At 42.4% G+C, this 27533-nt stretch overlaps 1 protein-coding gene across 4 annotated transcripts in view; it reads right to left on the minus strand.

Annotated features, from left to right (window-relative positions):
* LOC132233199 (nuclear envelope pore membrane protein POM 121C-like) overlaps positions 1–25608 on the minus strand; it is a 34679-nt gene extending 9071 nt beyond the window's left edge. For 2 of the 4 annotated variants that reach the window (XM_059693487.1, XM_059693490.1), the window contains exons 1-10: positions 25006–25607; positions 23141–23356; positions 22660–22818; positions 19986–20066; positions 17920–18091; positions 2704–2795; positions 1800–1873; positions 1217–1341; positions 992–1094; positions 589–762 (exon numbers count right to left, since the gene is read on the minus strand). In XM_059693487.1, the coding sequence (XP_059549470.1) occupies positions 589–762; positions 992–1094; positions 1217–1341; positions 1800–1873; positions 2704–2795; positions 17920–18091; positions 19986–20066; positions 22660–22818; positions 23141–23356; positions 25006–25565 (1756 nt within the window). In that variant the 5' untranslated portion in view covers positions 25566–25607. Of the gene's footprint in view, positions 1–588; positions 763–991; positions 1095–1216; positions 1342–1799; positions 1874–2703; positions 2796–17919; positions 18092–19985; positions 20067–22659; positions 22819–23140; positions 23357–25005 lie in introns of all 4 variants that reach the window. The other 2 variants (XM_059693489.1, XM_059693491.1) reach the window with 2 other exon arrangements.
* Between the last annotated feature and the right edge of the window lie 1925 nt (positions 25609–27533).

Raw genomic sequence — 27533 nt, forward strand, 5'->3', positions numbered from 1 at the left:
GACAAGACATCTCAACCGTGTAATCACATTTACAGTTCAGCGCTACCTCATGAGGTAAGCATTGTTCTCATTTTACAGATGACGGCAAGGCTCAGAGCAGCTAAGGAAGTAGGTTTCAAATCAAGAGCCATTTGACTAACAAAACTAAGCTTCTCCTAGCTTAAGTGTTACAGCTCCCCTTCCCTAAAATTTCCTGATTACAGAATCCTGAAGCTCTTAAGCTTGTACCAGCTCAGGTCTGGTCAACCAGAGTAAGTTCAATCCTTACAATTTCCATTGACTGACAGGCATAATGCCTTTACTTCAACCTCAACAAAGATTGATGCCATACGCTCTAAGGCAGAGGTTCTCAACCTGTGGGTCGCGACCCCTTTGGGGGTCAAATGACCCTTTCACAGGGGTCGCCTACGACCATCGGAAAACACATATATAATTACATATTGTTTTTGTGATTAATCACTATGCTTTAATTATGTTCAATTTATAACAATGAAATTGGGGGTCACCACAACATGAGGAACTGTATTAAAGGGTCACGGCGTTAGGAAGGTTGAGAACCACTGCTCTAAGGGAAGCTCTCTCACTCACCTGGGAAGGATGTTAGGCCCGGGGAATCCTGCATCTTCTTCAAGCTCTCCAACAGTGGATTAGTGCTTGGGGCTGGGAGAGAGGTTGGAGAGGGAGCAGTCCCAGCAGCAGGCAGGGTAAAAGTAAAAGGCTGAGTGGTAGGTGGGATCTCAGTGACTGAGCTCGAGGCAGCATCTAAGGAAGAACAAGATTCAGTTGTCCTCCCTGGTTTGGGAGTTCTTTCCAGTAGCATCTCACAGGGCGTGGGAATGTTCAGGGTCTCAGAATAACTCATTTAGAAATGCTTCTCCCAACCTCAGTGCTCACCTTCTCCAGATATACTGAGGGCCCACATGGATTTCCCAGATGAGAGACCCAAAACCCCCAAATCCTCCCTAGAGTGTGAAACATCTTTATTCCTTACCAGTCTTATCTTCCAAGACCTTGTTGAACCATTGTAATGAAGCTTTCTTTTCCAAGTCTAGGTCCTCAGCAGTAATTGAATAACCAAGCTGGGGAGGTGGAGGCTACCCAACAGAAAAAGGAGAAGTCAAGTCAATCATAAGAAACTGGGAGAAACCTGTATTTAGCCTTCCTAAGACTTAGAGGAGCTAAGAAGGTGGGCAGGGGTAAATGGACCAGACCATACCAAGGCCAGCTGGTCCCCTCGCCTGGAGGGCAGCAGCTGAATCTTCCGTTTACGCTGCCCAGAGCTGCCAGGTGTAGGTGGGGAATTCCTCAAGTTCTGTTTCTTCCATGTGGTTGTATCTACAACTAAAGAAAGAAATATAGTCTTGTTTTCTTCCAGAAATAGATAGGTGTATTTATACCCCCTGATTTGTAACACTAAGTTTTCACTGGGTATCTCTGAAAGGTTTCATCTTCCATAGTCTGGGCTCATGGATAGTGTTTACAAGATTATTCCTAATAGTCAAGAGGCTGTACTTACTCCAGATGCATGCATACAACTGCTGGGCAATAATTCTTGGATTGCTCACAGATACCTCAACCTAAGCTTATCCCCATCCCACAGTTACCCTGGGTTATACTGCATTTGCTTATCACCTTCCTTACCAGACTACAAACCTCTGAAGTACAGAACTTCAGTCTGTGTATATACCAGGCCCTCTACACAGCAATGCTGAAAGTATGATTTGAATAGGTACTAGTCTATACATTTTCCATAAATACTTCTATCACCAGGAGCCACTCTTGCCTATTTATTAACTTACCCCTTTCTCCCTGGGACTCCTTGTCAGTTACTAATGGAGTTGAAGGACTAGAATGATGGGAAAGTTCCTCTTCTCTGTAGGAGAAAAACACAGAATTAAGTTTAGAAAGACTTCCTGACAATAAATACTGAATAACATATCCTCCCAACTCCCAACTGGCCAAAGTCTAGAACAGCCGTGGGCAAACTACGGCCCGTTTGAAATGAATAAAACTAAAAAAAAAAAAAAAAAAAAAAAAAAAAAGACCGTACCCTTTTATGTAATGATGTTTACTTTGAATTTATATTAGTTCACACAAACACTCCATCCATGCTTTTGTTCCGGCCCTCCGGTCCAGTTTAAGAACCCATTGCGGCCCTCGAGTCAAAAAGTTTGCCCACCCCTGGTCTAGAACAACCATGATTTGAGATCTTAGTATGTCAGGACAAAAAAAAAAGTCAAAGAAAATTCCCACAGAAATGAAGGGAGGTAGTTAATGGAAATCATGGAGAAACCACTGTCTTAAAACAAGCACAAATCAATTATCTTCAAAACCTTCCTTACAACCTCCCATGTTACTGAGCGTTCTAGGCATAGATAGAATCCCTAAGAGAGTGGCATTCTACTCGACTGTAGGTAGGCCTGGAGGGTCAGCTGCAGTCAAGAACATGAAGATTACTTCTCGCTGACATTCACTCTGCTCACTCTATTCTACTTTTACACCCGGTCACTTGTACAGCAGAAGAGAACCAGAGGCCCCTACACTCAGTGCATAAAGAACTGTAAAAATAAGAGCAATTCTTCTGGGTACTTCGCTGTCCTTCTAGATGTTAATTTATTTGATTCTCTAAATCAGAAAGCCTAAGAGCCAAGTAAATATCCCTAATTTCCTGACCAATAATCCACACAGCAAATAAGTGATTACCTTATTTTCTTTGCTGGCCTCTCTGGCGTCTGGGAGCGGGATGAGGCTGGGCTGGAAAAGGGTGATGAACTTGGACCACTTCTCTTCCATAGCTAAAAGTCAAATAAAAGTAACATTACTGACATTAGGTGATACTTCAGCATTCAACCTTTAATATAATTTTGTGGTTCTATTCATACTGCATATAAAGTCCCCTTTGTAAGTGACTAAAAAATATTTCTTTGTGAAGAAAGGCTCCTGAAAAGAAAGTCAGTTGCCAATATTAACTATGGGATAAAAAAGTCTGAAAAGTAATGGAATGCTATTAAGTGTAGAAAGAATCAATGTAATTTTTGCATATATTAAAAAGGAACATTACATTCAATAATGACTTAGAGCTATGATGTATAAATTTACTCTATATTGTCTATAGAAATGATCAGAGTAAATTAAACTGTTCTAGTGAAGACAAGTCCATAAACTAACTTAGTTTTCCTTCATTAAATTTTCAGCTTTATTAACTTTTTAAAAATATGCTGTCATGACATTTATGACTTTTACAACATCTATGGTACTTATCATTATATGATAACTATCTATACATCTGTCTCTTCTGCCAGGCAGAGTCCCTTGGCAGCAAAGATAGTCTGGTTTTTTTTGTGTTTTGTTATCCTCACCAGAGGATATTTTTTCATTGATTTTTAGAGAGAGTGGAAGAGAGAGGGAGGGACAGAGGGAAATATTGATGTGCAAGAAAAACATCGATTGGTTGCCTCCTGCATGCGCCCGACCAGGGCCTGGCCCGGGGAGGAACCTGCAACCAAGGTAAGTGCCCTTGACTAGAATTAAACCCAGGACCCTTTGGTCTGCAGGCCAACGCTCTATCCAGTGAGCCAAACTGGCTAGGGCAAAGATGGTCTGTTTTCATCTCCACCCCCTTCAAAGGGGGCTAGCAGCAAAGTAACTGACAAAGAGCAAGCACCCTGCAAATAAGTCTTTAGCCTAACACAAAGGTACTAAACTATCACATTTTCCTACTGGAAGCTTCTAGTGATTTCTTACTCTGTAACAGTTACATGATATAAGCACAAAAAGGGAGAAAACAGTGCTTAAAAGTTCAAAAGAAGGACAGATTTAAAAATCAGGAGCTCCAGTGGCGCAATCGGTTAGCGCGCGGTACTTATAAAAATCAAAGTCAAGTGATAAAACAGAAGAAGAGTTCCATAGACTAATAATATCAGGAAACCCAAGGCTCAGAATTAGATTGAGAAAAATGCTGAAATAAATAATATTTTTAAAAAAATGTTATTCTCAGTTATAGAACAAGAAAGGATGGTGATTTGGGATAAATAAATCAGTCTTGGGCCTCACACCTTGCATTTTTAATAAAGTGCCAGGGTAAAAACATATCTCTACTTCATAAACTGTACATACACACAGAATCCTGATGCAATAACAATTTACATGTAAAAAGTGTATCAAACAAAAGAACTGTAAAAACAATGACAAGTTGTTAAATGACATGGGGTAGAAAACAGACTTTTTATGCCAGAAACAAAAGAAAGAAAATTGACAGAATGTTACATAAAAATTAAGAACCTCTCCACATAAAAATATTGCCACGTGGAAGGAAACTTTACTATATGTATACCTTTTGCACCATTTGTATTTTCAATGACACTAATGTTTCCATAATCTAGAAATAAAATCTATATAGGCAGGAAACAAACAAACGTATAAACACACTAAAAGGCAAGTATTTTCAATTAAAGTGATTAGTTGATATCCTCAACATGTCAAAATTAATAATTTGCAACTTCATATAAATATAATGAACATATAAAATAGTAAGTGGCCTAAAGATATAACAAAGCAAGTCACAAAAAGAGATAGTCAATCTATGTATAATGGCAGTCAATTTAGTTCTGCTTTACAACTCAATTTTCATTTACCAACTTCCTACTTTTTTAGATTTTACAAATAATGGAAAGATAAGCAAGACCATTTCCATCAAGAAATTTATGATTTGGAAAAGAGTGCATAAAATGACTATAATAGTCTCTAAGAAGGTGACATTTGAGATGGTCTGCAGTTTGATAAAACATACTTATCATTCCAGATGGAGAACAGAACAAGAAAAGGGAAGAAAGCACGAAAATAATAAGTGCTCTTAGAAGATAATGAATGTTCTAGCTTGGCTTAAATATAGGGTATAAATAAAGAAATAATAAAAGACAGTCACAAAAGCAAGCTAGGGATATGAAGTTTTGAATGCCCACTTTGAAAAATTACAAGTCTTGTAAAACACACGAAGTATCAATGCCATGCACAAAGAGGTAGGAGGACAGTTCACTTTCTATAATTGGTACAGCCTAACATTTGTAATAATCTTATAGTATAAAAGGCTAATATGCAAATTGACCAAATGGTGGAACGACCGGTCGCTATGATGTGCATTGACCACCAGGGAGCAGATGCTCAATGCAGGAGCTGCCCCCTGGTGATCAGTGTGCTTCCACAGGGAGAGCGCAGCTCAGCCAGAAGCCGGGCTCACGGCTAGCGAGGGCAGCAGCAATGGCGGGAGCCTCTTCTGCCTCCGCAGCAGCGCTAAGGACCCCTCGGGGGATGTCTGACTGCCAGCTTAGCCAGACTGTGAGCGGGCGCAGGCCAGGATGAGGGACCCGCCCTCCAGTGCACTAATGTCGTGCACCGGGCCTCTAGTTTTATAATACAAAGCTACAACTTCTAGTTTGGGAAGCTGTAGATTTAGGTATTTACTAGTGCTCCTCTGGAAAAATACATTAAGTCAAATGTCTATACTATTACTTACACCAAATCTATATTGATTACTGGGGATATTTACTATTTCATATTTTTATTGATTTCAGAGAGGAAGGGAGAGGGAGAGAAAAACATTGGTAATGAGAGAGATTCATTGATTGGCTGCCTCCTACATGCCCCACACTGGGGATTGAATGCACAACCTGGGCATGTGCCCTGACCTGGAATTGAACTGTGACCTTCCTGGTCATTGAGCCACACCAGCCAGGCCACATTCCTTTCAAAGAGAAGCTTCAACATAAAGAACTTTCATATTACTTTATCCCCTTCCTAAGATCTACTTCTGAGAGCTTACCATATATTCCAATATCACAAAATAACAGGTAACTACTTACAACAGAAGACCTACTAAGAGCTATTAGTGTCAGTGAGTGTGGACTCACCAGGAGTAAGCGTGCTTTAAAACACAATCTGACCATGTTTTAAGCAATGGCTATGTTGTTTTAGACCAACAGCTCTCAACCTGTGGGTCGTGACCCCTTTGGCGGTCGAACGACCCTTTCACAGGGGTCGCCTAAGACCATCCTGCATATCAGATATTTACATTACGATTCATAACAGTAGTAACATTACAGTTATGAAGTAGCAACGAAAATAATTTTATGGTTAGGTCACAACACGAGGAACTGTTTTTAAAGGGCCAGGAAGTTGAGAACCACTGTTTTAGACCAAATCGCTTATTGAGGACAAGCAGAAAATGCTGAAGAAAATGTGAAATACATCTGTATGAAGAAGGTATGGTAGTATGAAGAGCTCCCAAGGCGGTGAGACATTGTAGGGACAAGGCAGAAGAGCCAAGAGGTGAGACCCACACTTAGACCTACATTTTCCCTCCTGGTGACTGCCAATTTCAAAAGTAAATGCTGCCACTGAGAGGCTGAGAAAAGCTTCTGGTAGCCCCTCAGGCCTGGAAAGACAAAAACCAATTCAGAGCTTTCCAACATAGAGGGGCCCTAAACACCTCAGGCTTTGGTTGGTATCCAAAAGGCTACATACTTGGATATAGGGCAAGTAGGAAAAAACAAGCCCTCATAAGAACTGACAACCAATTCAGAATCATGTTAATTCCAACTGGAGAGAGGTAATTGGCCTCTCTATTCTAGCCGCTTGCTAGAGGCAAAAATAAAACCTCTCAGGAGGAAGAGACCATCATTCAGAGCTTCAAGTCACCGTAACCTCCCAGGAGTGGAGTGGCGAGTGGAATGGGGGGAGGGGAGTACTAATGTAAGGTGACAGGAGAAGATTTGACTTTGGGTGGTAGGCACACAGTACACTATACAGATCTTGTAACATAGAAACCCACACATGAAGCTTGTATGTTCATGTTGACCAATGTCACCCCAATCAACTTAAAAAACAAAACAAAAACATATAAAAGCATATTAGAAAAGAGAAAAGGCTGAAAAACAACAACCCAGTGATCTAAGAATCTATATTCAAAATTCAGAAAGAAACCCTAGCAGATCAAACACAAAGAAAGAAGGAAATAATACCTATAAGAGCATAAGTTAATGAAACAGAAAAACAGGTAATAGAATGGTTCCTAAAGTTGGTTCTTTGTCTATATAACCTTGGAGAAGAAATTTCCTTAATCCAATAAAGAATATCTATAGAAAATCTGTATCAAACGTCATACATAACATGAAACATGGAAAGTGCATACTCTGAAATCAGGAAAAACAAGAACAGGATGTCTTCTGCTCTCACTTCTGCTCATTATTACACTAGAGGTATTAGCCAAGTGCAGTAAGGCCTAAACAAACAATGTAAGGCTTGGGGTTAAAAAAGGGGGGGACTGTCATGTCATCATTATAGAGAACATGATTTACATACAAAATCCTGAAGACTATATAAATACATATTCAGAATTAAGCAAATTTTCTGAATTAAAAACAAGTTCTGTTCTGACTGGTTGCCTCAGTTGGTTGGAGCATTGTCCCATACTCCAAAAGTAGGTTCAATTCCCAGCCAGGGTACATACCTGGATTGTGGGTTCAAACCCCAGTAGGGGCATATACGGGAGGCAGCCAATTAATGTTTCTTTCTCTCTCTAAAAACATTACTAAAACATATCCTTGGATGAGGATTAAAAAACAAAAAAAAAACCCTGTTGTTTTCTATACTAGTACATCAGCAACTATTTTTAACACACTCTTTATAATAGCATCAAAAACATACACCTAGAAATAAATTTAATAAAGATGTATAAAACCACTACACTGAGAAGTTAAAGATGATGTAAATAAATGAAGGATACACCAAGTTCATGGATTAAAAGATTCAATAATGTAAAAATGTCAATTCCCTCCAAAATAACTCGTAGATTAAAGGCAATGCCAATCAATATCTCAGCAAGTATTTTATTTTTTGGTGGAAACTGACAAGTTGATTTTAAAATTATACAGAAATGCAAAAGGCCAAGATCTAAAATAATTCTGATGAGGCATAAGAGATATGAGAAAGTTGGATGACTTATTCTACTAGATATCAAAACTTAGAGAGACTGAGTAATACAGACTGGGAAAAATACAGGCACAGAGTAGAAAAACAGACCAATGGAACAGAACAGAATCTAGAAATGGATCCACATATATATGGACACAAATTATGACAAAGGTGATATTGCAGAGTAAATGGACACAAATTATGACAAAGGTGATATTGCAGAATAAATGGACACAAATTACGACAAAGGTGATATTGCAGAGTAATAGGGAAAGGATGGTTCTTCCAATAAATTTTGCAAGTCAAATGGATATTTATATGGAAAAACACTACTTTGATGCCTAGCTCACACTATACACAAAAATCAATTTCAGATGGATCATAGATAAAAATTTGAAATGAAAAACAATAAAGCTCCTAGAAGGTAGCATAAGAGAATATTATTACGACTTTAGGTAGGCAAAAATACCTAAACAGTACATAAAAATAAATATACAAACCATAAGTGAGAAGACTATAAGAAAGTGAATGATGAGTCAGAATAGGACACTCATTTGTTGAAACACATATAATTCACAGAGAGCTTGTATCTAGAATATATAAAGAACTTGTTATATAAATAAGAAAAACAACCTAATGGAAAAGAGCCAAGAAACTAGAATAGGCACTTCATATAAAAGGATATACAAATGGCCAATGAACAGTTCATACATTTATCTCATTAGTAACCAGGGAAACAAAATTACCACAATGAAAAACGACTTCACACCTACCAGAATGAGTAACTAAAGAGCAACACCAAATGGTAGTGAGGATGCGTAACTATAGGAACAAAATCCCATACTGCACTGGTAGAAGTATCAACTAGGCCCTAGCTGGTTTGGCTCAGTGGATACAGTGTCGGCCTGCAGACTGAAGGGTCCCGAGATCGATTCTGGTCAAGGGCACATCCCCGGGTTGCAGGTTCAAACCCCAGTAGGGAGCGTGCAAGAGGCAGCCAATCAATGATTCTCTCTCATCACTGATGTTTCCATTTCTCTCCCTCTCCCTTCCTCTCTGAAATCAATAAAAATATACATATATAAAAAAAGAAGTATCAACTGAAATATCACTTTAAAAAACTGTTCAACATCTATTAAAACTGAACATACACATACTTTATATGTGTGTACCAAAAGACTTAACACAATGTCCACAGCAGCATTATTATAGCTCCAAACTGAAAACCCAAATGTCCAATGGAATGACTGAATTAATTGTGGTATCTTCTTATAATGGAACCATACACAGCAACGAAAATGAAAGACCTACTGCTACATGTAACAGAGATGAATCTCACAAGTAAAATATAAACACACAAAAAGCATATTCTCTGTTTCCTTTATATAAAGTTCAAAAACAGAAAAACAAATAGTACTAATATTCAGGAAGAAAGGAGGGAAGGAGAAGTGATTGGGAGTAGGTATGAGAGGGGCTTCTGGGTATAGAAAATGATTTATTACTTGACATGGATGGTGGCTACATAGACCTGTACATATTTCTTTTTCTGCACGTTATCTATAATAATAAAAGCATAACATGCTAATTAGACCAGCCATCCTTCCGGATGAAGCCAGGGCTATGAGGGAAGCCCAGGTCCCGGGTGCCAGAGGGAAGCAGGTGCCGGCAGCAGGGGGAAGGAAGGCCTACTCCTGCACGAATTTCATGCATCGGGCCTCGTATTCTAACAAAAAAAAGCCATTAAAAAAGTGAGAGTTTACATAATATATAATTTTAAAAGATGCAAAGAAGCATCTATGCTATGATCACAATTGTGTAAAACAGTCCCAAAATTCTGTGTATTATCTGTGTTTACACACACAGTAGGAATGTTAATAATAGGCATGGAGATGAGATGAAGACTGGAAGAGCCAGGATCAGGGAATTTTACTTTTTACTTAACAGTTATTTATACCTAAAACATTTTTTGAAATCAGGAAAGGTAATACTTGTAGAACATATTACAAATTCCAATAAATAGAGTGTACAGTTAAAAGGAAGTTTCCCTCTTATCTCAATAAGTTACTACTTGTTTCTAAAATATCCTGTCAGAATTGTTCTGTGCATATTAAAAGTTTAAAGAAACAGCAGCACAAATGATAAGAGTTCTGCACCTTGCTTTTTTGTTGTTGTTAATCCTCACCTGAGGATATTTTTTTCCATTGATTTTTAGAGAGTGGAAGGGAAGGGAAGAGACAAAGAGAGAGAAACATCGATGTAAGAGCGACACATTAGTTGCCTCCCGTATGTGCCCCAGGACCCGGGCCCAGGATCGAGCTTGCAACCAAGGTACATGCTCTTGACTGAAAAAGAACCTGCAACCCTTCAGTCCACGGGCCAATGCTCTAACCATTGAGAAAACTGGCCAGAACTGCACCTTGCTTTTTTTTTTTTTTTTTTTATCAACATATTTTTATTGGCTTCAGAGAGGAAGGGAGAGGGAGAGATAGAAACATCAATGATGAGAGAAAATCATTGATCGGCTGTCTCCTGCATGCCCCCTATTGGGGATCGAGCCCGCAACCTGGGCATGTGCCCCTGACTGGAATTGAAGCCTGGACGCTTCAGTCCGCAGGCCAACGCTCCATCCACTTAGCCAAACCAGCCAGGACAACACCTTGCTTTTTTAAAATATATTTTTGAGATCATTCACATCAGTCTCTATTAAACTGCCTTATTCTTTTTAATAGTTGCATAGTATTTAAAAGCATGGAAAAACTGTACCTTACAATCAGCCCCTTGAAAAGGTATATACACATTGTTTCTAAGCTTCTGATATTAAGACAATGCGAAAATCAACATCTTTGTATATGTCTTTGAGCAGGATTAATTCCTCAAAGTAATCCCGCTGGATCTAGGGGCATGTGCATCTTTAATAATGATAATTAGTACCATACTCCCCTCTAGAGAACTGTACCAATTGACACTCCCACCAGCAATGTGTGAGAAGCCTATTTTCATACTTTTACAGTTTCTATTTCATATTTAAATCTTCAGTTCATTTGGAATATGTTTCTCTAACATATGAAAAGCCGCACAAACTTACTCATAAGAGACATAAATTAAATACTATTCCTCACCTATCAAAAAGAAAAACAGAAATTGCTAAAAGACACCACACAAATGAACCTTACTACAGTTGAAACTTGAATAACATCCTTACTACAGTTTGAACTGTGCACATACACTTATGTTTTTTTCTTCTTCAATAAATGTAGGCACCGTCGGCCCTCTGAATCTGCAGGTTTGCATCTGCAGATTCAAACCACCATTGATTGAAGCTAGTATATGTTCTGTGGATGCAGAGGGCTGACTGAAGTTATACGTGGATTTTCTACTGTGGGGTCTGCATCAATAACCCCCACATTGTACAAGGGTATATCAAGTTGTAACTAAATGAGAACGATTAGTTCACATTAACTTCAAAACACGTTACTTTGATTGCATATTGCCAGTATCCATTGAGGAATATATACTAATGACAAAATGAACCACAAATAATTCTTAAGCTCATTACATAAGTCTTACAGTTAACAAGAACATTGATACTGTTATTTTGAAATCATAAATTCTAGGATCAATCAAATAAGTAATTATGAACCGACATTTTTGGTGTGAAAATACAGAACCAAAAAAATTCTGTAATCTTAAGTCTGAATTTGAAATGTAAAAACCAAGACTACTTGAAAAATAGCCAATTTCAACTTCAATCTGGGTTTTAAATGTACAAGATTCATTTGTTTTTAGCCAAAAAACAATGAAGCAATCAAAGACTTCTGGGGTCAAAATGAAAGAATACAAGAGCCAATTTGAAAGCTCCCACTGATCAAAATTGGGAAATTTTGTGCACCAAAAGGAATTAAACACATTGAGGATTATAAAATGCTTATAAAATTTCAGAAGTTCATAAAGATAATCAACAGCAGCAAAATCATCATTAGTCACCTTTAGAGTTAGCTATGGCATCAATGTCTTCTTATTATCCTGTCATTCCTATAGTTAGGGCATGTTCTTCTACATAGAATTTCAGTTAATAAATATAGAGGGAAAGATAAAAGTTAGAATATCACCATTTTGCAACCTAATAAAACAATGGACCTAGGCAAAGATAATCTACACTAATAAAAGAGAAGCATGCAATTTGGTGTCACTCCGCTACGCCCACCAGCCAATCAGAGCAACTATGCAAATTAACCCAACAAAGATGGCGGTTAATTTGTTTTTTTTTTTGTTTGTTTTTTTTAAAATATATTTTATTGATTTTTTACAGAGAGGAAGGGAGAGAGATAGAGAGTTAGAAACATCGATGAGAGAGAAACATCGATCGGCCGCCTCCTGCACATCTCCTACTGGGGATATGCCCGCAACCCAGGTACATGCCCCCGACCGGAATCGAACCTGGGACCTTTCAGTCCGCAGGCCGACGCTCTATCCACTGAGCCAAACCGGTTTCAGCGATGGCGGTTAATTTGAATACGCAGGCGCAGAATGAAGACTGAAGACTGAAAAGGCTTGGCTTATCTGCTGCAGCTGCAGTGGAGAAGCCAAGCCTCGCTGTAGCCCGGACCAAAGACCTGGGTCCTGGGTGCCAGAGGAAAACCAGTGCCAGCAGCCAGGGGAAGGAAGGCTTATTGGGTGAATCTTCGTGCAACGGGCTTCTAGTGTTATTATAATGGCTGCTAAAATGTTCAGAGGAAAAGTTCATACAAAATTTAAAATGACAGTATCAGACTAACAACACCTGAACGCAGTGATCAATATTACCACCACAAAAGGGAGGCAACCAAACTTCAGGTGCTCCTGATGTGATGCAATAGGAAATCACAGCATCACTGATGCAATATTCTGCCAAAATAATTGAACTTGAATCTAATCAGCAATTGGGATCCAACTACTCATTTACAAGGAAAACAGGGGATACAGCACGTGTTAAAATGACACAGTGACAATGCAAACTAAATCCAGAACATAGGAAATACTATAAGACAAAATGATCCAGTTTTTTTCAAAAGCATGAAAAAAAGTAGTAGCATTATAAATATGAACCAAATGTAATGAATTTAATTTTGGTCCCTGATACAAAGTAATAAAGACAGTTTGGGGTAATAAGGGCAATTTGAACATGGAGTGATATTAACTAATCCTATATAATAAAAGCCTAATATGCTAAGTGTCTGACTGTTTGACCAGTCGCTATGATGCGCACTGATTACCAGGGGGAAGACACTCCGACCAATAGGTTAGCTTGCTGCTGGGGTCTGGCCAATAGGGATTGGGCGAGACGGGCTGAGCAAGCCCTGGAGCCCTCCCACAGTCCCTCCCCGGCCCAGATAGTGCACCGCTGGGGTCCCTCGACCTGGCCTTCACTCTCTCGCAATCCAGGACCCCTTGGGGGATGTTGGAGAGCTGGTTTTGGCCCCATACTTGCAGGCCAGGCTGAGGGACCCCACTGGTGCACGAATCCATGCACCAGGCCTGTAGTCTATTCTATCTAAGAAAAGACAAAAAGGGTAATTAACCATACCTCCGCTACGCTTCCCATTGGCTAATCAGGGCAATATGCAAATTAACTGCCAACAAAGATGGCGGGAGGCAGCCATGCAGCTGAAGCAACCAGGGGGCAGCCGCCTGCCATGGCCCGGATCTGAGCTCCAGAAGCAACAATGTTTCAATTACAGAAGCTAAACAAACCCCAGAAACCTGCTTTCAGCCAGCCGCAGCCTCAGAGCTGGGAGCGCCAGTGACGGCAACAATGTTTCAATTATAGAAGGTAAATAAATCCCAGAATAAAAATAAAAGAAAAAGAGAGGCTGGGAGCTTCAGTCGTCCGCAAGTGTGAAAATGACCCCCACCCTAAAGGGGGTGTGGCCAGCCTGAAAACAGCCATCAGCCCCTCACCCAGGCTTGCCAGGCACCCAAGCGGGACCCCCACCCCGATCCAGTACACCCTTCAGAGCAAACCAGCCAGCCCCCACCCATGCACCAGGCCTCTATCCTATATAGTAAAAGGGTAATATGCAAACTGACCCTAACAGCAGAAAGATTGGGAATGACAGGTCACTATGACACACACTGACCACCAGGGGGCAGATGCTCAATGTAGGAGCTGCCCTTTGGTGGTCAGTGCGCTCTCACATGGGGGAGCTCTGCTCAGCCACAAGCCAGGCTGATGGCTGCCAGTACAGCGGTGGTGGTGAGAGCCTCTTCTGCCTCCTCAGCAGTGCTAAGGATGTCTGACTGCAGTTAGGTCTGCTCCCCGCTGGCAAGTGGACATCCCCCAAGGGGTGCCGGGCTGCCAGAGGGATGTCTGATTGCCATCTTAGGCCCAATCCCTCGGGGAGCAGGCCTAAGCCAGCAAGTGGTCATCCCCTGAGGGGCCCCAGAGTGTGAGAGGGCACACAGACCAGGCTGAGGGACACCCCCCACCCAGTGCACAAATTTTTGTGCACCAGGCCTCTAGTCCTATCTAATAATAGACAAACATGGTAATTAACCGTACCTCCGACACACTTCCCATTGGCTAATTAGGGCGATATGCAAATTAACTGCCAACCAAGATGGTGGCCAGCAGCCAGGCAGCTGAAGCGAACAGGAGGCTTGCTTGCTCCAGTGAAGGAGGAAGCCAAGGTTCCCCGCCTGCCGCTGATGGGCTCTGAGCTTGCACTCTAAGAAACAATGTTGCTATTATAGAAGCTAAACAAACTCCATGCTTTCAGCCAGCCAGCCGAGCTGGAATTGCAACAGAGTTTCAACTATAGAACCCAAACAAACCCAGATTCCTGCTTTCAGCAGCCGAGGTCTCAGAGCTGGAGCCGAGTCTCAGAGCTAAAGCCAGCTCTCAGTTCCAGTGACAGCCATAGAAGGTAAATAAATCCCAGAATAAAAGAAAAAAGAAAAAAAGGAGCGGTTGGGAGCTTCAGTCACCCGCCAGCCTGAAAACGGCCCTCAGCCCCTCACCCAGACTGGCCAGGCACCCCAGTGGGGACCACCACCCTGAAAGGGGTGTGACCAGCTGCAAACAGCCATCATCCCCTCATCCAGGCTGGCCAGGCACCCAAGGGGAACTCCCACCCTGATCCGGGATACCCTTCAGGGCAAACCAGCCGGCCCCCACCTGTGCACCAGGCCTCTATTCTATATAGTAAAAGGGTAATATGCCTCCCAGCACTGGGATCAGCGGAGCCGCAAGGCCTCCCAAACCCGGGATCAGCGGAGCCGCGAGGCCTCCCGGAACCGGGATCAGCGGAGCAGCGAGGTCTCACTGCCTCTGTGTCAAGCGGAGCCGCGAGGCCTCCCAGCACCGAGATCAGCTGAGCAGCGAGGCCTCACTGCCCCAGTGTCAAGTGGAGCCACGAGGCCTCCCAGCATTGGGATCAGCGGAGCTGCGAGGCCTCCTGGCCCCTGGAGCAGTGTGACAGGGGGCAGCGCCCAAACCCCCTGATTGCCCTGCGGCTCTGTGTGTGACAGGGGGCAGGGCCACAACCTCCCTATCCGCCCTGCTCTGTTCATGACAGGGGAAGGCGCCCCGACCCCCTGATCGGCCCTGCCCTGAGTGTGATAGGGGGCAGCGCCCCAACCCCCTGATCCGCCCTGCTCTGTGTGTGACAGGGGGCAGTGCCCCAACTCCCCTATCGGCCCTAATCTGTGCGTGACAGGGGGGAGTTCCCCAACCCCCTGATGGGCCCTGCTCTGTGCGTGACAGGGGGAGCTCCCCAACCCCCTGATCGGCCCTGCTCTGTGACAGGGGGCAGCGCCCTAACCCCCTGATCGGCCCTGTTCTGTGCATGACGGGGTGGCACCGCAAGCTCCCCATCAACCCTGCCTTGAGTGTGACGGGGCGGCACCCCAACCTCCCAATCGGCCCTACCCTGAGTGTGACTGGGGGTGGCATCACAACCTCCTGATCCACCCTGCTCTGTGCATGACAGGGGGTGGCGCCCCAACTCCCCAATCAGCCCTGCTCTGAGCCCGGCCAGGGGCTGCACCTAGGGATTGGGCCTGCCCTCTGCCAGCCAGGAGCTGGCCTAAGCCAGCAGGTTGTTATCTCCCGAGGGGTCCCAGACTGTGAGAGGGCACAAGTGGGGCTGAGGGACACCCCCGCACACACCAGTGCACAAATTTTTGTGCACCGGGCCTCTAGTATATATATAAAAAGCCTAAATGACTGTCCGACCAGTAGCTATGACGTGCAATGACCACCAGGAGGCAGAAGCTTCGATCAGTAGCTATGATGCACACTGACCACCAGGGGGCAGATGCTCAACACAGGAGCTGCTCAACTGCAGTGACTTGGCAGCTACGGTTCTCGGGTGACACTCTGGAACCAGAGAGGAGGGAGCCTGATTCTTGGGTGCATCACCTGAGAACCGCCCTCTTGCAATCCAGGACCCTTCTGGGGATGTTGGAGAGCTGGTTTTGACTCAATCCCTGCAGGCCAGGCCGAGGGACCCCACCAGTGCACAAATCCATGCACCGGGCCTCTAGTCCTAGCTAATAAAGATGGAATATGCAAATTGACCATCACTTCACACCAAAGATGGCGGTGCCCACAGCCAATAAGGAGGAAATATGCAAACTGACGTGACAAAGATAGTGGCGGCCGGGCCTCTGGGCAGCACCCGAAGGCAGAAGGTGGCTCCGGGCTGGAGCAAAGGAGGAAAGGCGGCTCTGGGCTGGAGCAAAGGCGGTGCCAGCAGCCAAGGGAAGGAAGGCCTATTCTTGCATGAATTTTCATACATCGGGCCTCTAGTATTAAATAATTATTATTGTTTGAGTGGAATAATGGTATAGTGACCATTAATGTTAAGAAAGTTTAAAAACACACTGAAGTACTTCTACAGGTGAAATGACATGTTTACAATTTACTTTAAAACGTAAGAGCAAAGCCAAAAGGTGGCGTGGTGATGGGGGATGGTATTGATGGAACAGGACTGACAAAATGCTAACTACTGAAGCTACATGGAGGTTCATTAGTTCCTTTCCTTCTATGTACATTTGAAATTTAATGTAAAAAACATTTTAAACATAGGGATGATGGCTATGTACTTAATAGGCCTATTGTGACGATTAAATGAGGAAACAGACATAAAGTGCTTAAGGTAGGTTCTAGCCGAGAATAAGTGCTCAAGGTAAAGGTTATTATAATGATTATCTTCTTCTTTGCATTCCCACAACTGCTCTGTCTTAAACCTTCATCTTGAATTTATGCTACTATAGGAGCTTTCTGGATAAATTTATCTCAAAATTTTTCTCCCCTCAAAAATCTTCCTTCACACATGCTTTATTTTTTTTCTAGTACTATGTAATTGGGTAGCCACTTATTGACAGGCACTGTAATGGGTACATTTCAAACATTACCTTCAATCTTTCCAATAATCCTTCAGAGATGAGAAAAGGAATTTATGTGATTTACCTGTCCAAGGCCCTATAGCGACTAAATGTTAGAGCCAAAATTGAACCCAAATCTGTCTGGTAACAAAGCCTGATCTGTTCATTAGGCTATACAACATCCTCTTTCTAAAAAACTAAAAAACAAAAACACAACCACTTCTTATTTTTAAAACTTTCACTAAATTTGCAACCTAGGATAAATTTCTTTTATGGCCCAGTGCAATTTGAACTCAGTCTACCTCCTCAATCCAATTAACACCATTTACTGAATCATTCATCCTTGGTCTATTTATGTGCAATGGCTCTGTCTTGTACCAGGCTCCCACATATACACTTATTTACTTTCTCAGCTTTCTTTTCTGTTCCATTGACCTATAGTTATTATTCAAGGATTTGTATCTTCTGTTAATTTAGAGGTAATCCCAATTTCTGACAGAGAGAAGGTAATTAATAAACACTGACTAATCAATTAATTAATGCTGGGAATCCATTTTGCCCATGCCACCCACAAGAATAATGTACCTGAGAGAAACCTCGAGTAGAACTGTAAGAACTGGTAATGGCATTGCGGCTGGAGCTAAGAATGCCTCCTGTGTATGTGCTCGTCATGGAGCTCATAGAAGAGGTGCGGGATCTCTTATTCAAGTGGTCATCTGAGCTCTGGGAATTGAGACCTCTTTTCAGAGAACCAGGCCTAATAAAAGGGAAAAAGATAGTTAGATGTGCTATTGAAGGCAACATTCTTTTAAGGTTTCATCCATGGTTCACAAAATCTTTCTTAAATATATCTGACAAAGTCAAGAAGGAAAAGCCAAATATTTTGAAAATTAAATGTATGATTTCACTTAAATAATATTCTAGAAAATATACACTTATCTCCAGTGATAGAAAACATTATTACTGAATGCCTGGGGGTGGGGGCAAGATTGGAGGGAGATACTACTAAGGGACACTAGGAAACTTTTGGAAGTGATGGTTATGTTCATTATCTTGACTGTGGTGATGGTTTCATAGGTGTATACATGTCAAAACGTAAACTGTACACTTTAAACAGACACAATTTAGTACATATCAATTATCCCTTAATAAAGCTGTTAAAAAAATCAGTTAAGAGGAACCAACCATTTTTTCTAAGTTTCCAACTGAAACAGAAATTCCTGTACATCCTTCCTATAGAATAGTCATCCAACCTCTATTAAAATATAGATAATTCACTATCTCTTAGAGCAGAGGTAGGGAACATCCAGCCCGCAAGGCCATATAAGGCCCATGAATTCACTTGGTCTGACCCTGCCAAGGCATTAGGGGTGAGTTAATTAAATGTTTGACCAAATATAGCAGGCTACTTTATATATATATATATATATATATATATATATATATATATATATATATATATATATATATATATATATATATTTTTTTTTTTTTTTTTTTTATTGATTTCTTTTTTTTTTTTTTACAGAGAGGAAGGGAGAGAGATAGAGAGTTAGAAACATCGATGGGAGAGAAACATCGATCAGCCGCCTCCTGCACATCTCCTACAGGGGATGTGCCCGCAACCCAGGTACATGCCCTTGACCAGAATCGAACCTGGGACCTTTCAGTCCGCAGGCTGACGCTCTATCCACTGAGCCAAACCGGTTTCGGCAGCAGGCTACTTTTTAAGTGGGCCCACAAATGATGTTATAACTATCCAAATGGCCTTTGGCAGAAAAAAGGTTTGCCACCCCTGTCCTAGAGTGATGAATGTCAAACATGGAACAGTTTACTCTTATATTGGATGAAAAAATATTTCCTCTAACTTTCACCCATGGAACCTATTTGGTGCCATACCGAGCAAGATGTCTTCCTTCTTTCATCTGTTAGTCCTCCAGTTTTTTGGAGGCCATTATCTTTCCCTTCCTCATTTCCTTATTCCTGTTGAGATTTTTCTCCTCTGGGCTAGTACTTATGTACCTCCGAACCCTCCTCACCCACCACCGCCACCCTTTAACATATTAGTTGCTTCACTCAAAATGAATTTCAGTTTGTGTATATCCTCTTTTATAGTGTGGTACACCAAACCAAACACAATATTCCATGGACAATCTGAGTAGAACTAAGGAAAGCAGCACTACCACTTACCTGCCTCATTCTAGTTTTTGTTCTATCAACACAGAATAGGAGCATGTTAGCTTTTTTGGCAGCCATATTATACTGCTGGCTCAAATTAAGCATATAAGTTACCCCAAGTCTTTTCACACATATTTTTGAGCCACTTTCCCTCCAATCCATTTCTTCCTCAAATGTATTTAAACTCAAATGTAGAAACTTATCACTTATCTTAAATTTCAGTTTTGCATTTTATCCATCATGCAAACCTTGTGATCTTTCTATTTACATACTTGGTTATTAAAAAATATTAAAAGGAATTATAAGAGCGTTATTGTGGCAAGTTACTCAAATGTTCCTCTCTGACTTCAAAGATTTGAACTTGAACAAATAAAGCAATGCAAAAAGCAAAGAGGAACATCTATAGGACAATAACTTTGGCAATGCCCTTTTTCTAAATAGTGTATAACTCAACCAGATGGATTTTCACTTACTTAGGCACAAAAGAAGCAGGGACTCCATTGGCCACCAGGGGCTCAAATGCTGAATGTCCACTCCCACTGCTATCGTGGCGCCTGTGATAAATCAAAAAACTCTCAATTAAATGAAATGACTTTTTTTCCCCCTTAAAGCATATTTCTGGGACCATGTACTATTTCTATGGAGCACAGTGCCAGGAGCCGGTCCATCCTTGCTGTTTCAAGGGACCTGGCATATATGGCATACTGTTCTTAATATGTTTGCTCACCTTCTTGGCACTATGTGTTTTAACCAAGGTCACCTCTCTGAGAAAGGTTGTTTCCCCAGGTAGGGATTTTCCCCTGAAGTTAGGGAGGGAATAAAACCCCTTCACTAAGTGCCAGGAGGGTAATTAATCACTTTAACTACGAACAATCATGCTTAAGCTACATAATCTTTACTCCCTGGAATGGAGATAAGAAACGCCCTAACCTTTGGAATAGAGATTGATAGGATTGGAATCAACTGGTATAAATACAGATGTAACAAGACAACAGGACACAGAACCTAGACACAGAACCTAGACACAGAACCTAGAGACAGAAGAACTTCGCTGGAGAGAACATGGCAAAAGATCCTGGACAGAAACTGGAGACAGAACCTAGAGACAGAACCTAGCGAGGGAACATGGCTACATGAACCTGGCTGGAGAACCTGGACAGAACCTGGCTGGAGAACCTGGAGAACCTGGCTGGAGAACCTAGCAAGAGAACATGGACACAGAACTTGGCTGGAGATCCTAACTAGAACTTCGCTGGAGATCCTGACCAGAACTTGGCTAGAGATCCTGGCTAGGCTGCTGATCAACTGAACATTGTCTCCGTGTCATTCCTTCTTCGCCGACTCCGTCTACACCTTTGGGAACCCCTGGACCTGCTGGGGTTGGACCCCAGAAGCACAGGTCCCTTGCTAGACAAGAAAAAGGTTGCTTCAAATCCCAAAGATTCCAAAAGGTAAATTTATTCTAAGACTGTCTGGCAATAAGGAAAGTATAAAAATACAACAGATCCTGAATAACATGATATCATTCAATGTCATTTTATTATAATGTTGATGAGATGCCATAGGAATTTAACTATTGTTTATATCAATTAGCCTAGGGGAAAACTGATTTTGTTATATATTGTCACAGTTTCCAAGAACCTATCAACAATGTTAAGTGAAGACTTACTCTACATCAAGACCTTTAGAACTATTCAGTGTATTAATTATTATAATCACAAATTTAACACCCTACCATCCACAAATTAAAAACAAAAGAAAAAACACTTTAGGAACCAATCCACACATCCCATAGTGATCTATAAGTTACTATGGCAAGTCTGTTAGGGAAAACTTTACATTTCACATTTAAGAAGGGCCTATGCATGATGCACATAATCACCGATTATTCCAATTATGGGAAGGATAACTATAGAATCTTCAGTTATAGACTCACTAGCTAGGTCAAGTAAAACTACCCATCCCTAAGAACATGAAAAACCTACTGGGACCATAAGAATAGTTATTTCCTCTCCCACCTCCATACCCCCTGCCTCCTGCCACTCCTGCTTAGGTAGCTGACATTAGCTCAAATTGCTCACTTATAAATCACATCTCTATTCATCAAACTTGATCTTCCTATGTTACATAAATACACTTGCATTGATTAATATTCTCTACTTAATTTTGTTATCTAAAGTAGCAAAGATAGCCAGCCCTGAACCTGCAGGATATAAATAATTTGGTTTAGGTAAAAGGGACAATGATGATATTTTTCAAGGGTTCACTCATGTAAAGAAGAGCAATTCCTTGACCACCTCATATAAAGAACCCGCCTTCTCATTACCGTTACATTTATCACCCCCCTTTTAAATTTCTATCACCCTATTTTTTAAAATTTCTATATACTTACAATCTAAATCTTGTTTGAATATCCTCCCCCTTTTCGTTTCTCTCCCTTCAACAGGTTCCAAGAGGACTTTGTTTTGTTCTCTGCTCTATCCACAGTACCTGGAATAGGCTCTGGCACATTGTGGTTGCTCAATTTATTATATTAAAAAAATGAGTGGAATCCTTAACTATTTAGAAAGCCACAAGCAATTCTGCATTCTCATTAGTGACTTCAAACTCCTTTCTTACCATACTCAGAAACAGACTCCTTATTTCATTTTCCTTAAGTTATTGAAAACCAAAGAATGAAGTCAGTTTTACTCTCTTTATTGATAAATCTAGTTACTCCAGTTACACTTTTCTTTGTCAAGCATTCCCTTCAGCACAATTACACACTTAAACTGGTGGTTACCCAGATAGCTAAACAACACAAGATTAGGAGGGCAAGCCTTTGAACATTTTTTCTCAAAAACAGAATTTAACACATCTGTATCAAAAGTAAGAAGCTAACATGACTAATAGTTGTTGGCTTATCCCAATACTTAGGGAAAAGGTAAATTTTAACATTTATCTAACCTGTGCCTAAACCTGAAATGAACAGCATGAAAGCCTTACTGTCAGCATTATTGAGCTCTTCCATGAAAGCCAAAGAAGGGGACCTACTAAGGCTCACAAACTGGAGCAGGCCTCTGTATCTTTTTGGGGAGTAATCTGCATTTCAACAAATCCCAGGAATCTATGTGGGAGGCCTGTTTAGTACTCGGCTGAGCCTGTTACCTTCTTTTATTTTCCTGGCCATCAGTGAATATTTGTTCTTCTTCCTCCACTGTTCTTTTCTTCCTCTCTTTGAGGGCACTCAGTACAGTCTCCTTTGCACATGGGTCCGGAGCATTACTTGATGGAGAGGACAGTGTTGAGCTGAGTAACTGCTCTGTTCTGCAATGAAAGACAAGATTCTAGCCTTAAGATATTTTAATTACCACGTCATATAGCACAGTCTTCACTGAAAATCAGAAGCTAGCCAACAAGCAACAGTGTAATTTATACATTCACAGAAAATGCCCTTAGCAATTAAAGCTACAATGTAAGGCAAAAAAAACAAGAAAATAAGAGACAGTTCAACGACTCAAATTTGAGATTTCTCATTTAAACAGACAGGTACTTTTTTTTTGCTTTATAGTTGTCTTGTCAGAGAAACAACCATGGAAGAATAACGTGGACACAAAAAGGAGTCTATTTTTCCAACAGTAATACTTACATTGGAGAACGAGTCAATTTGCTATCAGGAGGAGCAATCCTCACTGTCACTGGACTGCACACCATCTTGGAATTATGAGGAGATAGCACAGTCTTCTTGTGATAACCATTCCAGGACACTGTGGGAAGTACCCCCAGAAAGGAATATTGGGCCTGTTGAATTGGATATTGTCTTCGAGGTGTTATTAAAAACCGATTTGATAAAGTTCCACAATCCCTGTGGAGAACAGGAGACATATTATGGAACCAAAATGCTTAAAAGAATGTCAGAAAATTAACTGACTAAAGAACTATGTGGGTTCAGATATTTTCCAGAAAGCTTAAACCTCTAAGCAATACAGAACACAGAATTTTTATGGTAACTTCCCACATCATTCCATCTAGAGGCAGAAAGTGGCAGCTGCTTAAAAGCAATCCCTACTATGGACTTCAACAATTTGAGAAATTGAAAACCTTGCCCACACAAGCAAAACTACAATGGAAGTGTGTATTAGGACACACAGGGAGAAACTTTTCAAAAATCCTTCAATCTTTTCAGTAAGTCATCAGTAATGCACCCAGAGTCAAATATTTTTCAAGACCTAAATGTTCATCTTCTCAACTCAATTTACTTATAACAAGAACCTTATGTCTGGCTGGTATGACTCAGTGGTTGAGAGTCAACCCAGGAACCAAGAGGTCACCAGTTTGATTCCTGGTCAGGGCACATGACCAGGTTGCAGGCTCCTTCCCTGGTGGGGGGGGCATGCAGGAGGCAGCCCATTGATCACTGATATTTTTATTTCTCTACTAGAGGCCCGGTGCATGGGTAGGGTCCCTAGGCCTGGCTGGTGATCAGGGCCGATCGGGGCCTTCCCGCTGCCGGCCGGGGCCTTCCTTCGTTCCACGCGGCCCCCCTGATGGTCAGCGCATGTCATAGCCAGCCGTAACTCCTGGTCTCCTGGTCCAACTCCCGAGGGGTCACTTTGCATATTAGCCTTTTATATATATAGAAGATAGATCCCTCTCCCTTCCTATCTCTCTAAAAAAAATCAAAAACATTTTTTAAAAAAGAACCTTATATTTTCATCAAATATTTTGTATTCTCCGCTACTGAGATTAAATGAAAGTGTCGTTAATTTGATCATCTTTATCAAATTTTATCAATGGAAGAAGTGTTTCCTGGGAATACCTCTTTGAGCGCAGCTAAACTTATAAAATTTCTCTATGGGTCCAAAATATATATACCACATTTATAACACATATACATATATGTAATACATATAACATATATAATATATAGCCCTGGCTGGTTTGGCTCAGTGGATAGAGCGTCAGCCTGCGGACTCGGGGGTCCCATGTTCAATTCCGGTCAAGGGCACATGCCTGGGTTGCGGCTCGATTCCTAGGGGGGGTGTGCAAGAGACAGCCGATCAATGATTCTCTCTCATCGATGTTTCTCTCTCTCTCTCCCTCTCCCTTTCTATCTGAAATCAATAAAAATATATTTTTAAAAAAATACACACACACACACACATATTACTATATGACTACACTCGAAAGATAAAGGTATTTTCCCCCAAAGTAGGGATATTTTAATGTTAACAAGCATTCTGCTAAATCTATACTGTACTAAAATTCAGACAGTCTTAGGAATTGGAAGGGATCAGCTGTGGCATCACATCTCATTCCAAAGGTTAAACGGGGGCGGGAAAGGGTGGGTGATGGGGGGCAGGGGACGGCTGACATGCACCAAGATGTTGCAAAGAGGTCAAACGACACAGAATCTACCTTGGACTTGAAAGAAAACCGGATCGAAAACCAAGTCCTCAATGCAAAGCCAGCCGACAGAGAGAGGAGGGCCTGGGAAAGATGCGCGTGTCTCACCTGTGGGAAGGCCGCCTGGAGGGTCCGAAAAGAGGAGCGGGGTGGGAGGGGTGAATGTGATGCCCGCGCTGAGCCGCGGGACCCGGCGGCGAGGTGCGGGTGGGAGGGCGACGGACCTGCCGCTCCCGCGGGTTCCTGGCCTCCGGGACCGGGGCAGGCTGCGGGGGGCCGGGCTTGCCCTGGTAACTGCCCATCAGGAGCAGTTCGGCGGGGTCGGGTCCTTGGAGCAGGGTCCGCGGCTCTAGGAGGTTTCCGTTGGCTGCCGACTTGGCCGGGGGCGCGGTGAACAGGATTCGCTGGCGCCGCGCGTTCCGAACGAGCGAGGAGAAGGCGCGCGGACCGCGGGGCTCGCGGCTCAGTCCCCACCAGGCCGCGGTCGCCCCCACGGCCAGCCAGGCCAGCGCGGCCGCCGCCGGCACCAGGTACAGGACGAGGCCGAGCAGCGACAGGCCGAGGAGCGCCGCGCCACCGCCCCCCCAGCCCCGGGCCCGACAGTCCCTGACACTCGCGATGGGCCGCCGCCGCTCGCCTCCTCCAGGCGCCGCAGCCGCCGGAGACATCGCGGCTCCGCGCCGCGGAGAAGACTTAAATATCCCAGCGTGCACCGCGCCGCACGTACGTCACTGGGGGCGCCGGGGGCGTCACTGCAGACGCGACGTGGACGCGAGACCGGGACGGGAGACGCTACTGCCGGGCCGCGCGGTAGACCCGACCCCAGTGGGAAAATGCGGCTTCCCGGGAAACTGGGTTCTGATCCTCCAGGCCTCCTGGCAAGTCCACCCGCACAGCGCCCATCCGGAGGGAGCCTGTGAAGAATCGGTCAAGCATAAACGCCCCGGACCGCGACTGTGCACGCGATGCTTCCTCCGCGGTATCTCCCCTGGGCTGACCTCTCCAGAGGAAGTTATCGGGCACTTGTCACAATTGCGACCAGAGAGTGGGAGGTTTTTCCAGGTGCCCTATTTCCTGCCAGAGTATCAACAGCTTCAGAGGGCTTACTTCAGCAGAAACGGTGAAAAGTCAGGCCAGCCCAAACCAACCACCAGTGTTCAATGTGGATCTAGTTTTAATAAAATCCCTATCAAGTCGTCTGATAAACGGCAGGTCCAACCTGGAGCTACGAGGTAAGTTTAGGTTCTGCAGGACCAGCTGGTAAAGTGGCACAGTTATCGACCAAATTTCACATCAAGGTCCAGAGTCGATGTTGATGAAGGTTTGTGACCAATCTGCCCATGTTACATTTGGTGATCTGAGAAAATAGATTAGTGGTTGTCTGGGGCTGGGGAGTGTACTGTTTGGTGGGGAAATGGAGAGTAGCGGCTAAAGGGTAGAGTTTTCTTTTGGGGGGAAACCAAGTGTTTTAGAATTAGATTATGCTGATTGCTTCACTTCACAACTCTGAATTGTATATTAATAAAACTGTTCAACAAACAAACTTGGTGGTCTGCCAATTGAGACTTTAGTCTAGCTCAGCTTATTCATTGGTATATGTTAAAAACATTAATGGAGAAAAGACAGGTTCTCTGATCTCTAGAAGTCCTCTAAGATGCAACGTGGTGTGATAATAGAGGCACAAAAAGAGAAGGAATGATAAAGGGTAAGATGGGCTGGAAGGTGCTACTTGAGCTGAGAAAACTGGTTAATGTAGGTTCAAGGCAGATGAAAGAACATGGCACAGAAGCACAGAGATGGTAAGTACTGTGATACAAAATTCTCCAAGTAGATCAGTATGGATGGAGATTAGGATGTTTGGGGGAATAGGGAGGTTGGAAAGATAGATAGGGCTCAGTAACCATGCATCTGGAGCAACTTGGAGAGATGAGAAAAGCAAGCAATTCTCCTCCTCCCAAACTTACTGCCAGGGCAATTCTGCTTCTTCTTTGAAAAGGGGATGGGCTGTGTAGCTTAAAACCACAGTGAGGTATTGTCTCATCCATTAGAATGCCTAATATTAAAAACACACAAGTGTTTGTGAGATACGGAGAAATTAGAATCCTTGTGCACTGATGGTAGGATTGTAAAATGTTGCAAGTGCTACAGAAAATAGTATGGTGTTTCCTCAGTTAAAAATAGAACTACCATATATCCAGCAATTCACTTCTGGATGTGAAGGAATGAAATCACTATCTTGAAGAGATAGTTGCATCTCCGTGTTCATTGCCATATTATTCACAACACCAAGACATGCAAACAACCTTAGTGTCTATCAATAGAAGAATGGATAAAGAAAATGTGGAAGGTGTACACAATGAAATTCAGCCATAAAGAAAATCCTGCCTTTTTGACAACATGGATGGACCTTGAGGGAATTATGCAAAGTGAAATAAGTCAAACAGAGAAAGACAAATACTGTATGTTCTCACTTATATGTGAAATCTAAAAAAGCCAAACTCATAGAAATAGAGAGTAGAGTGGTAGTTGTCAGGGGCTGAGGGAAATGGAGAGATGTTGGTCAGAGAGTACAAACTTCCAGCTTTGAGAGGAATGACTTCTGGGGATTGAATGTACATAATATGACTATAACTAAC

Source organism: Myotis daubentonii, chromosome 4 (genome assembly GCF_963259705.1).
Source record: "Myotis daubentonii chromosome 4, mMyoDau2.1, whole genome shotgun sequence".
NCBI lineage: Eukaryota > Metazoa > Chordata > Mammalia > Chiroptera > Vespertilionidae > Myotis > Myotis daubentonii.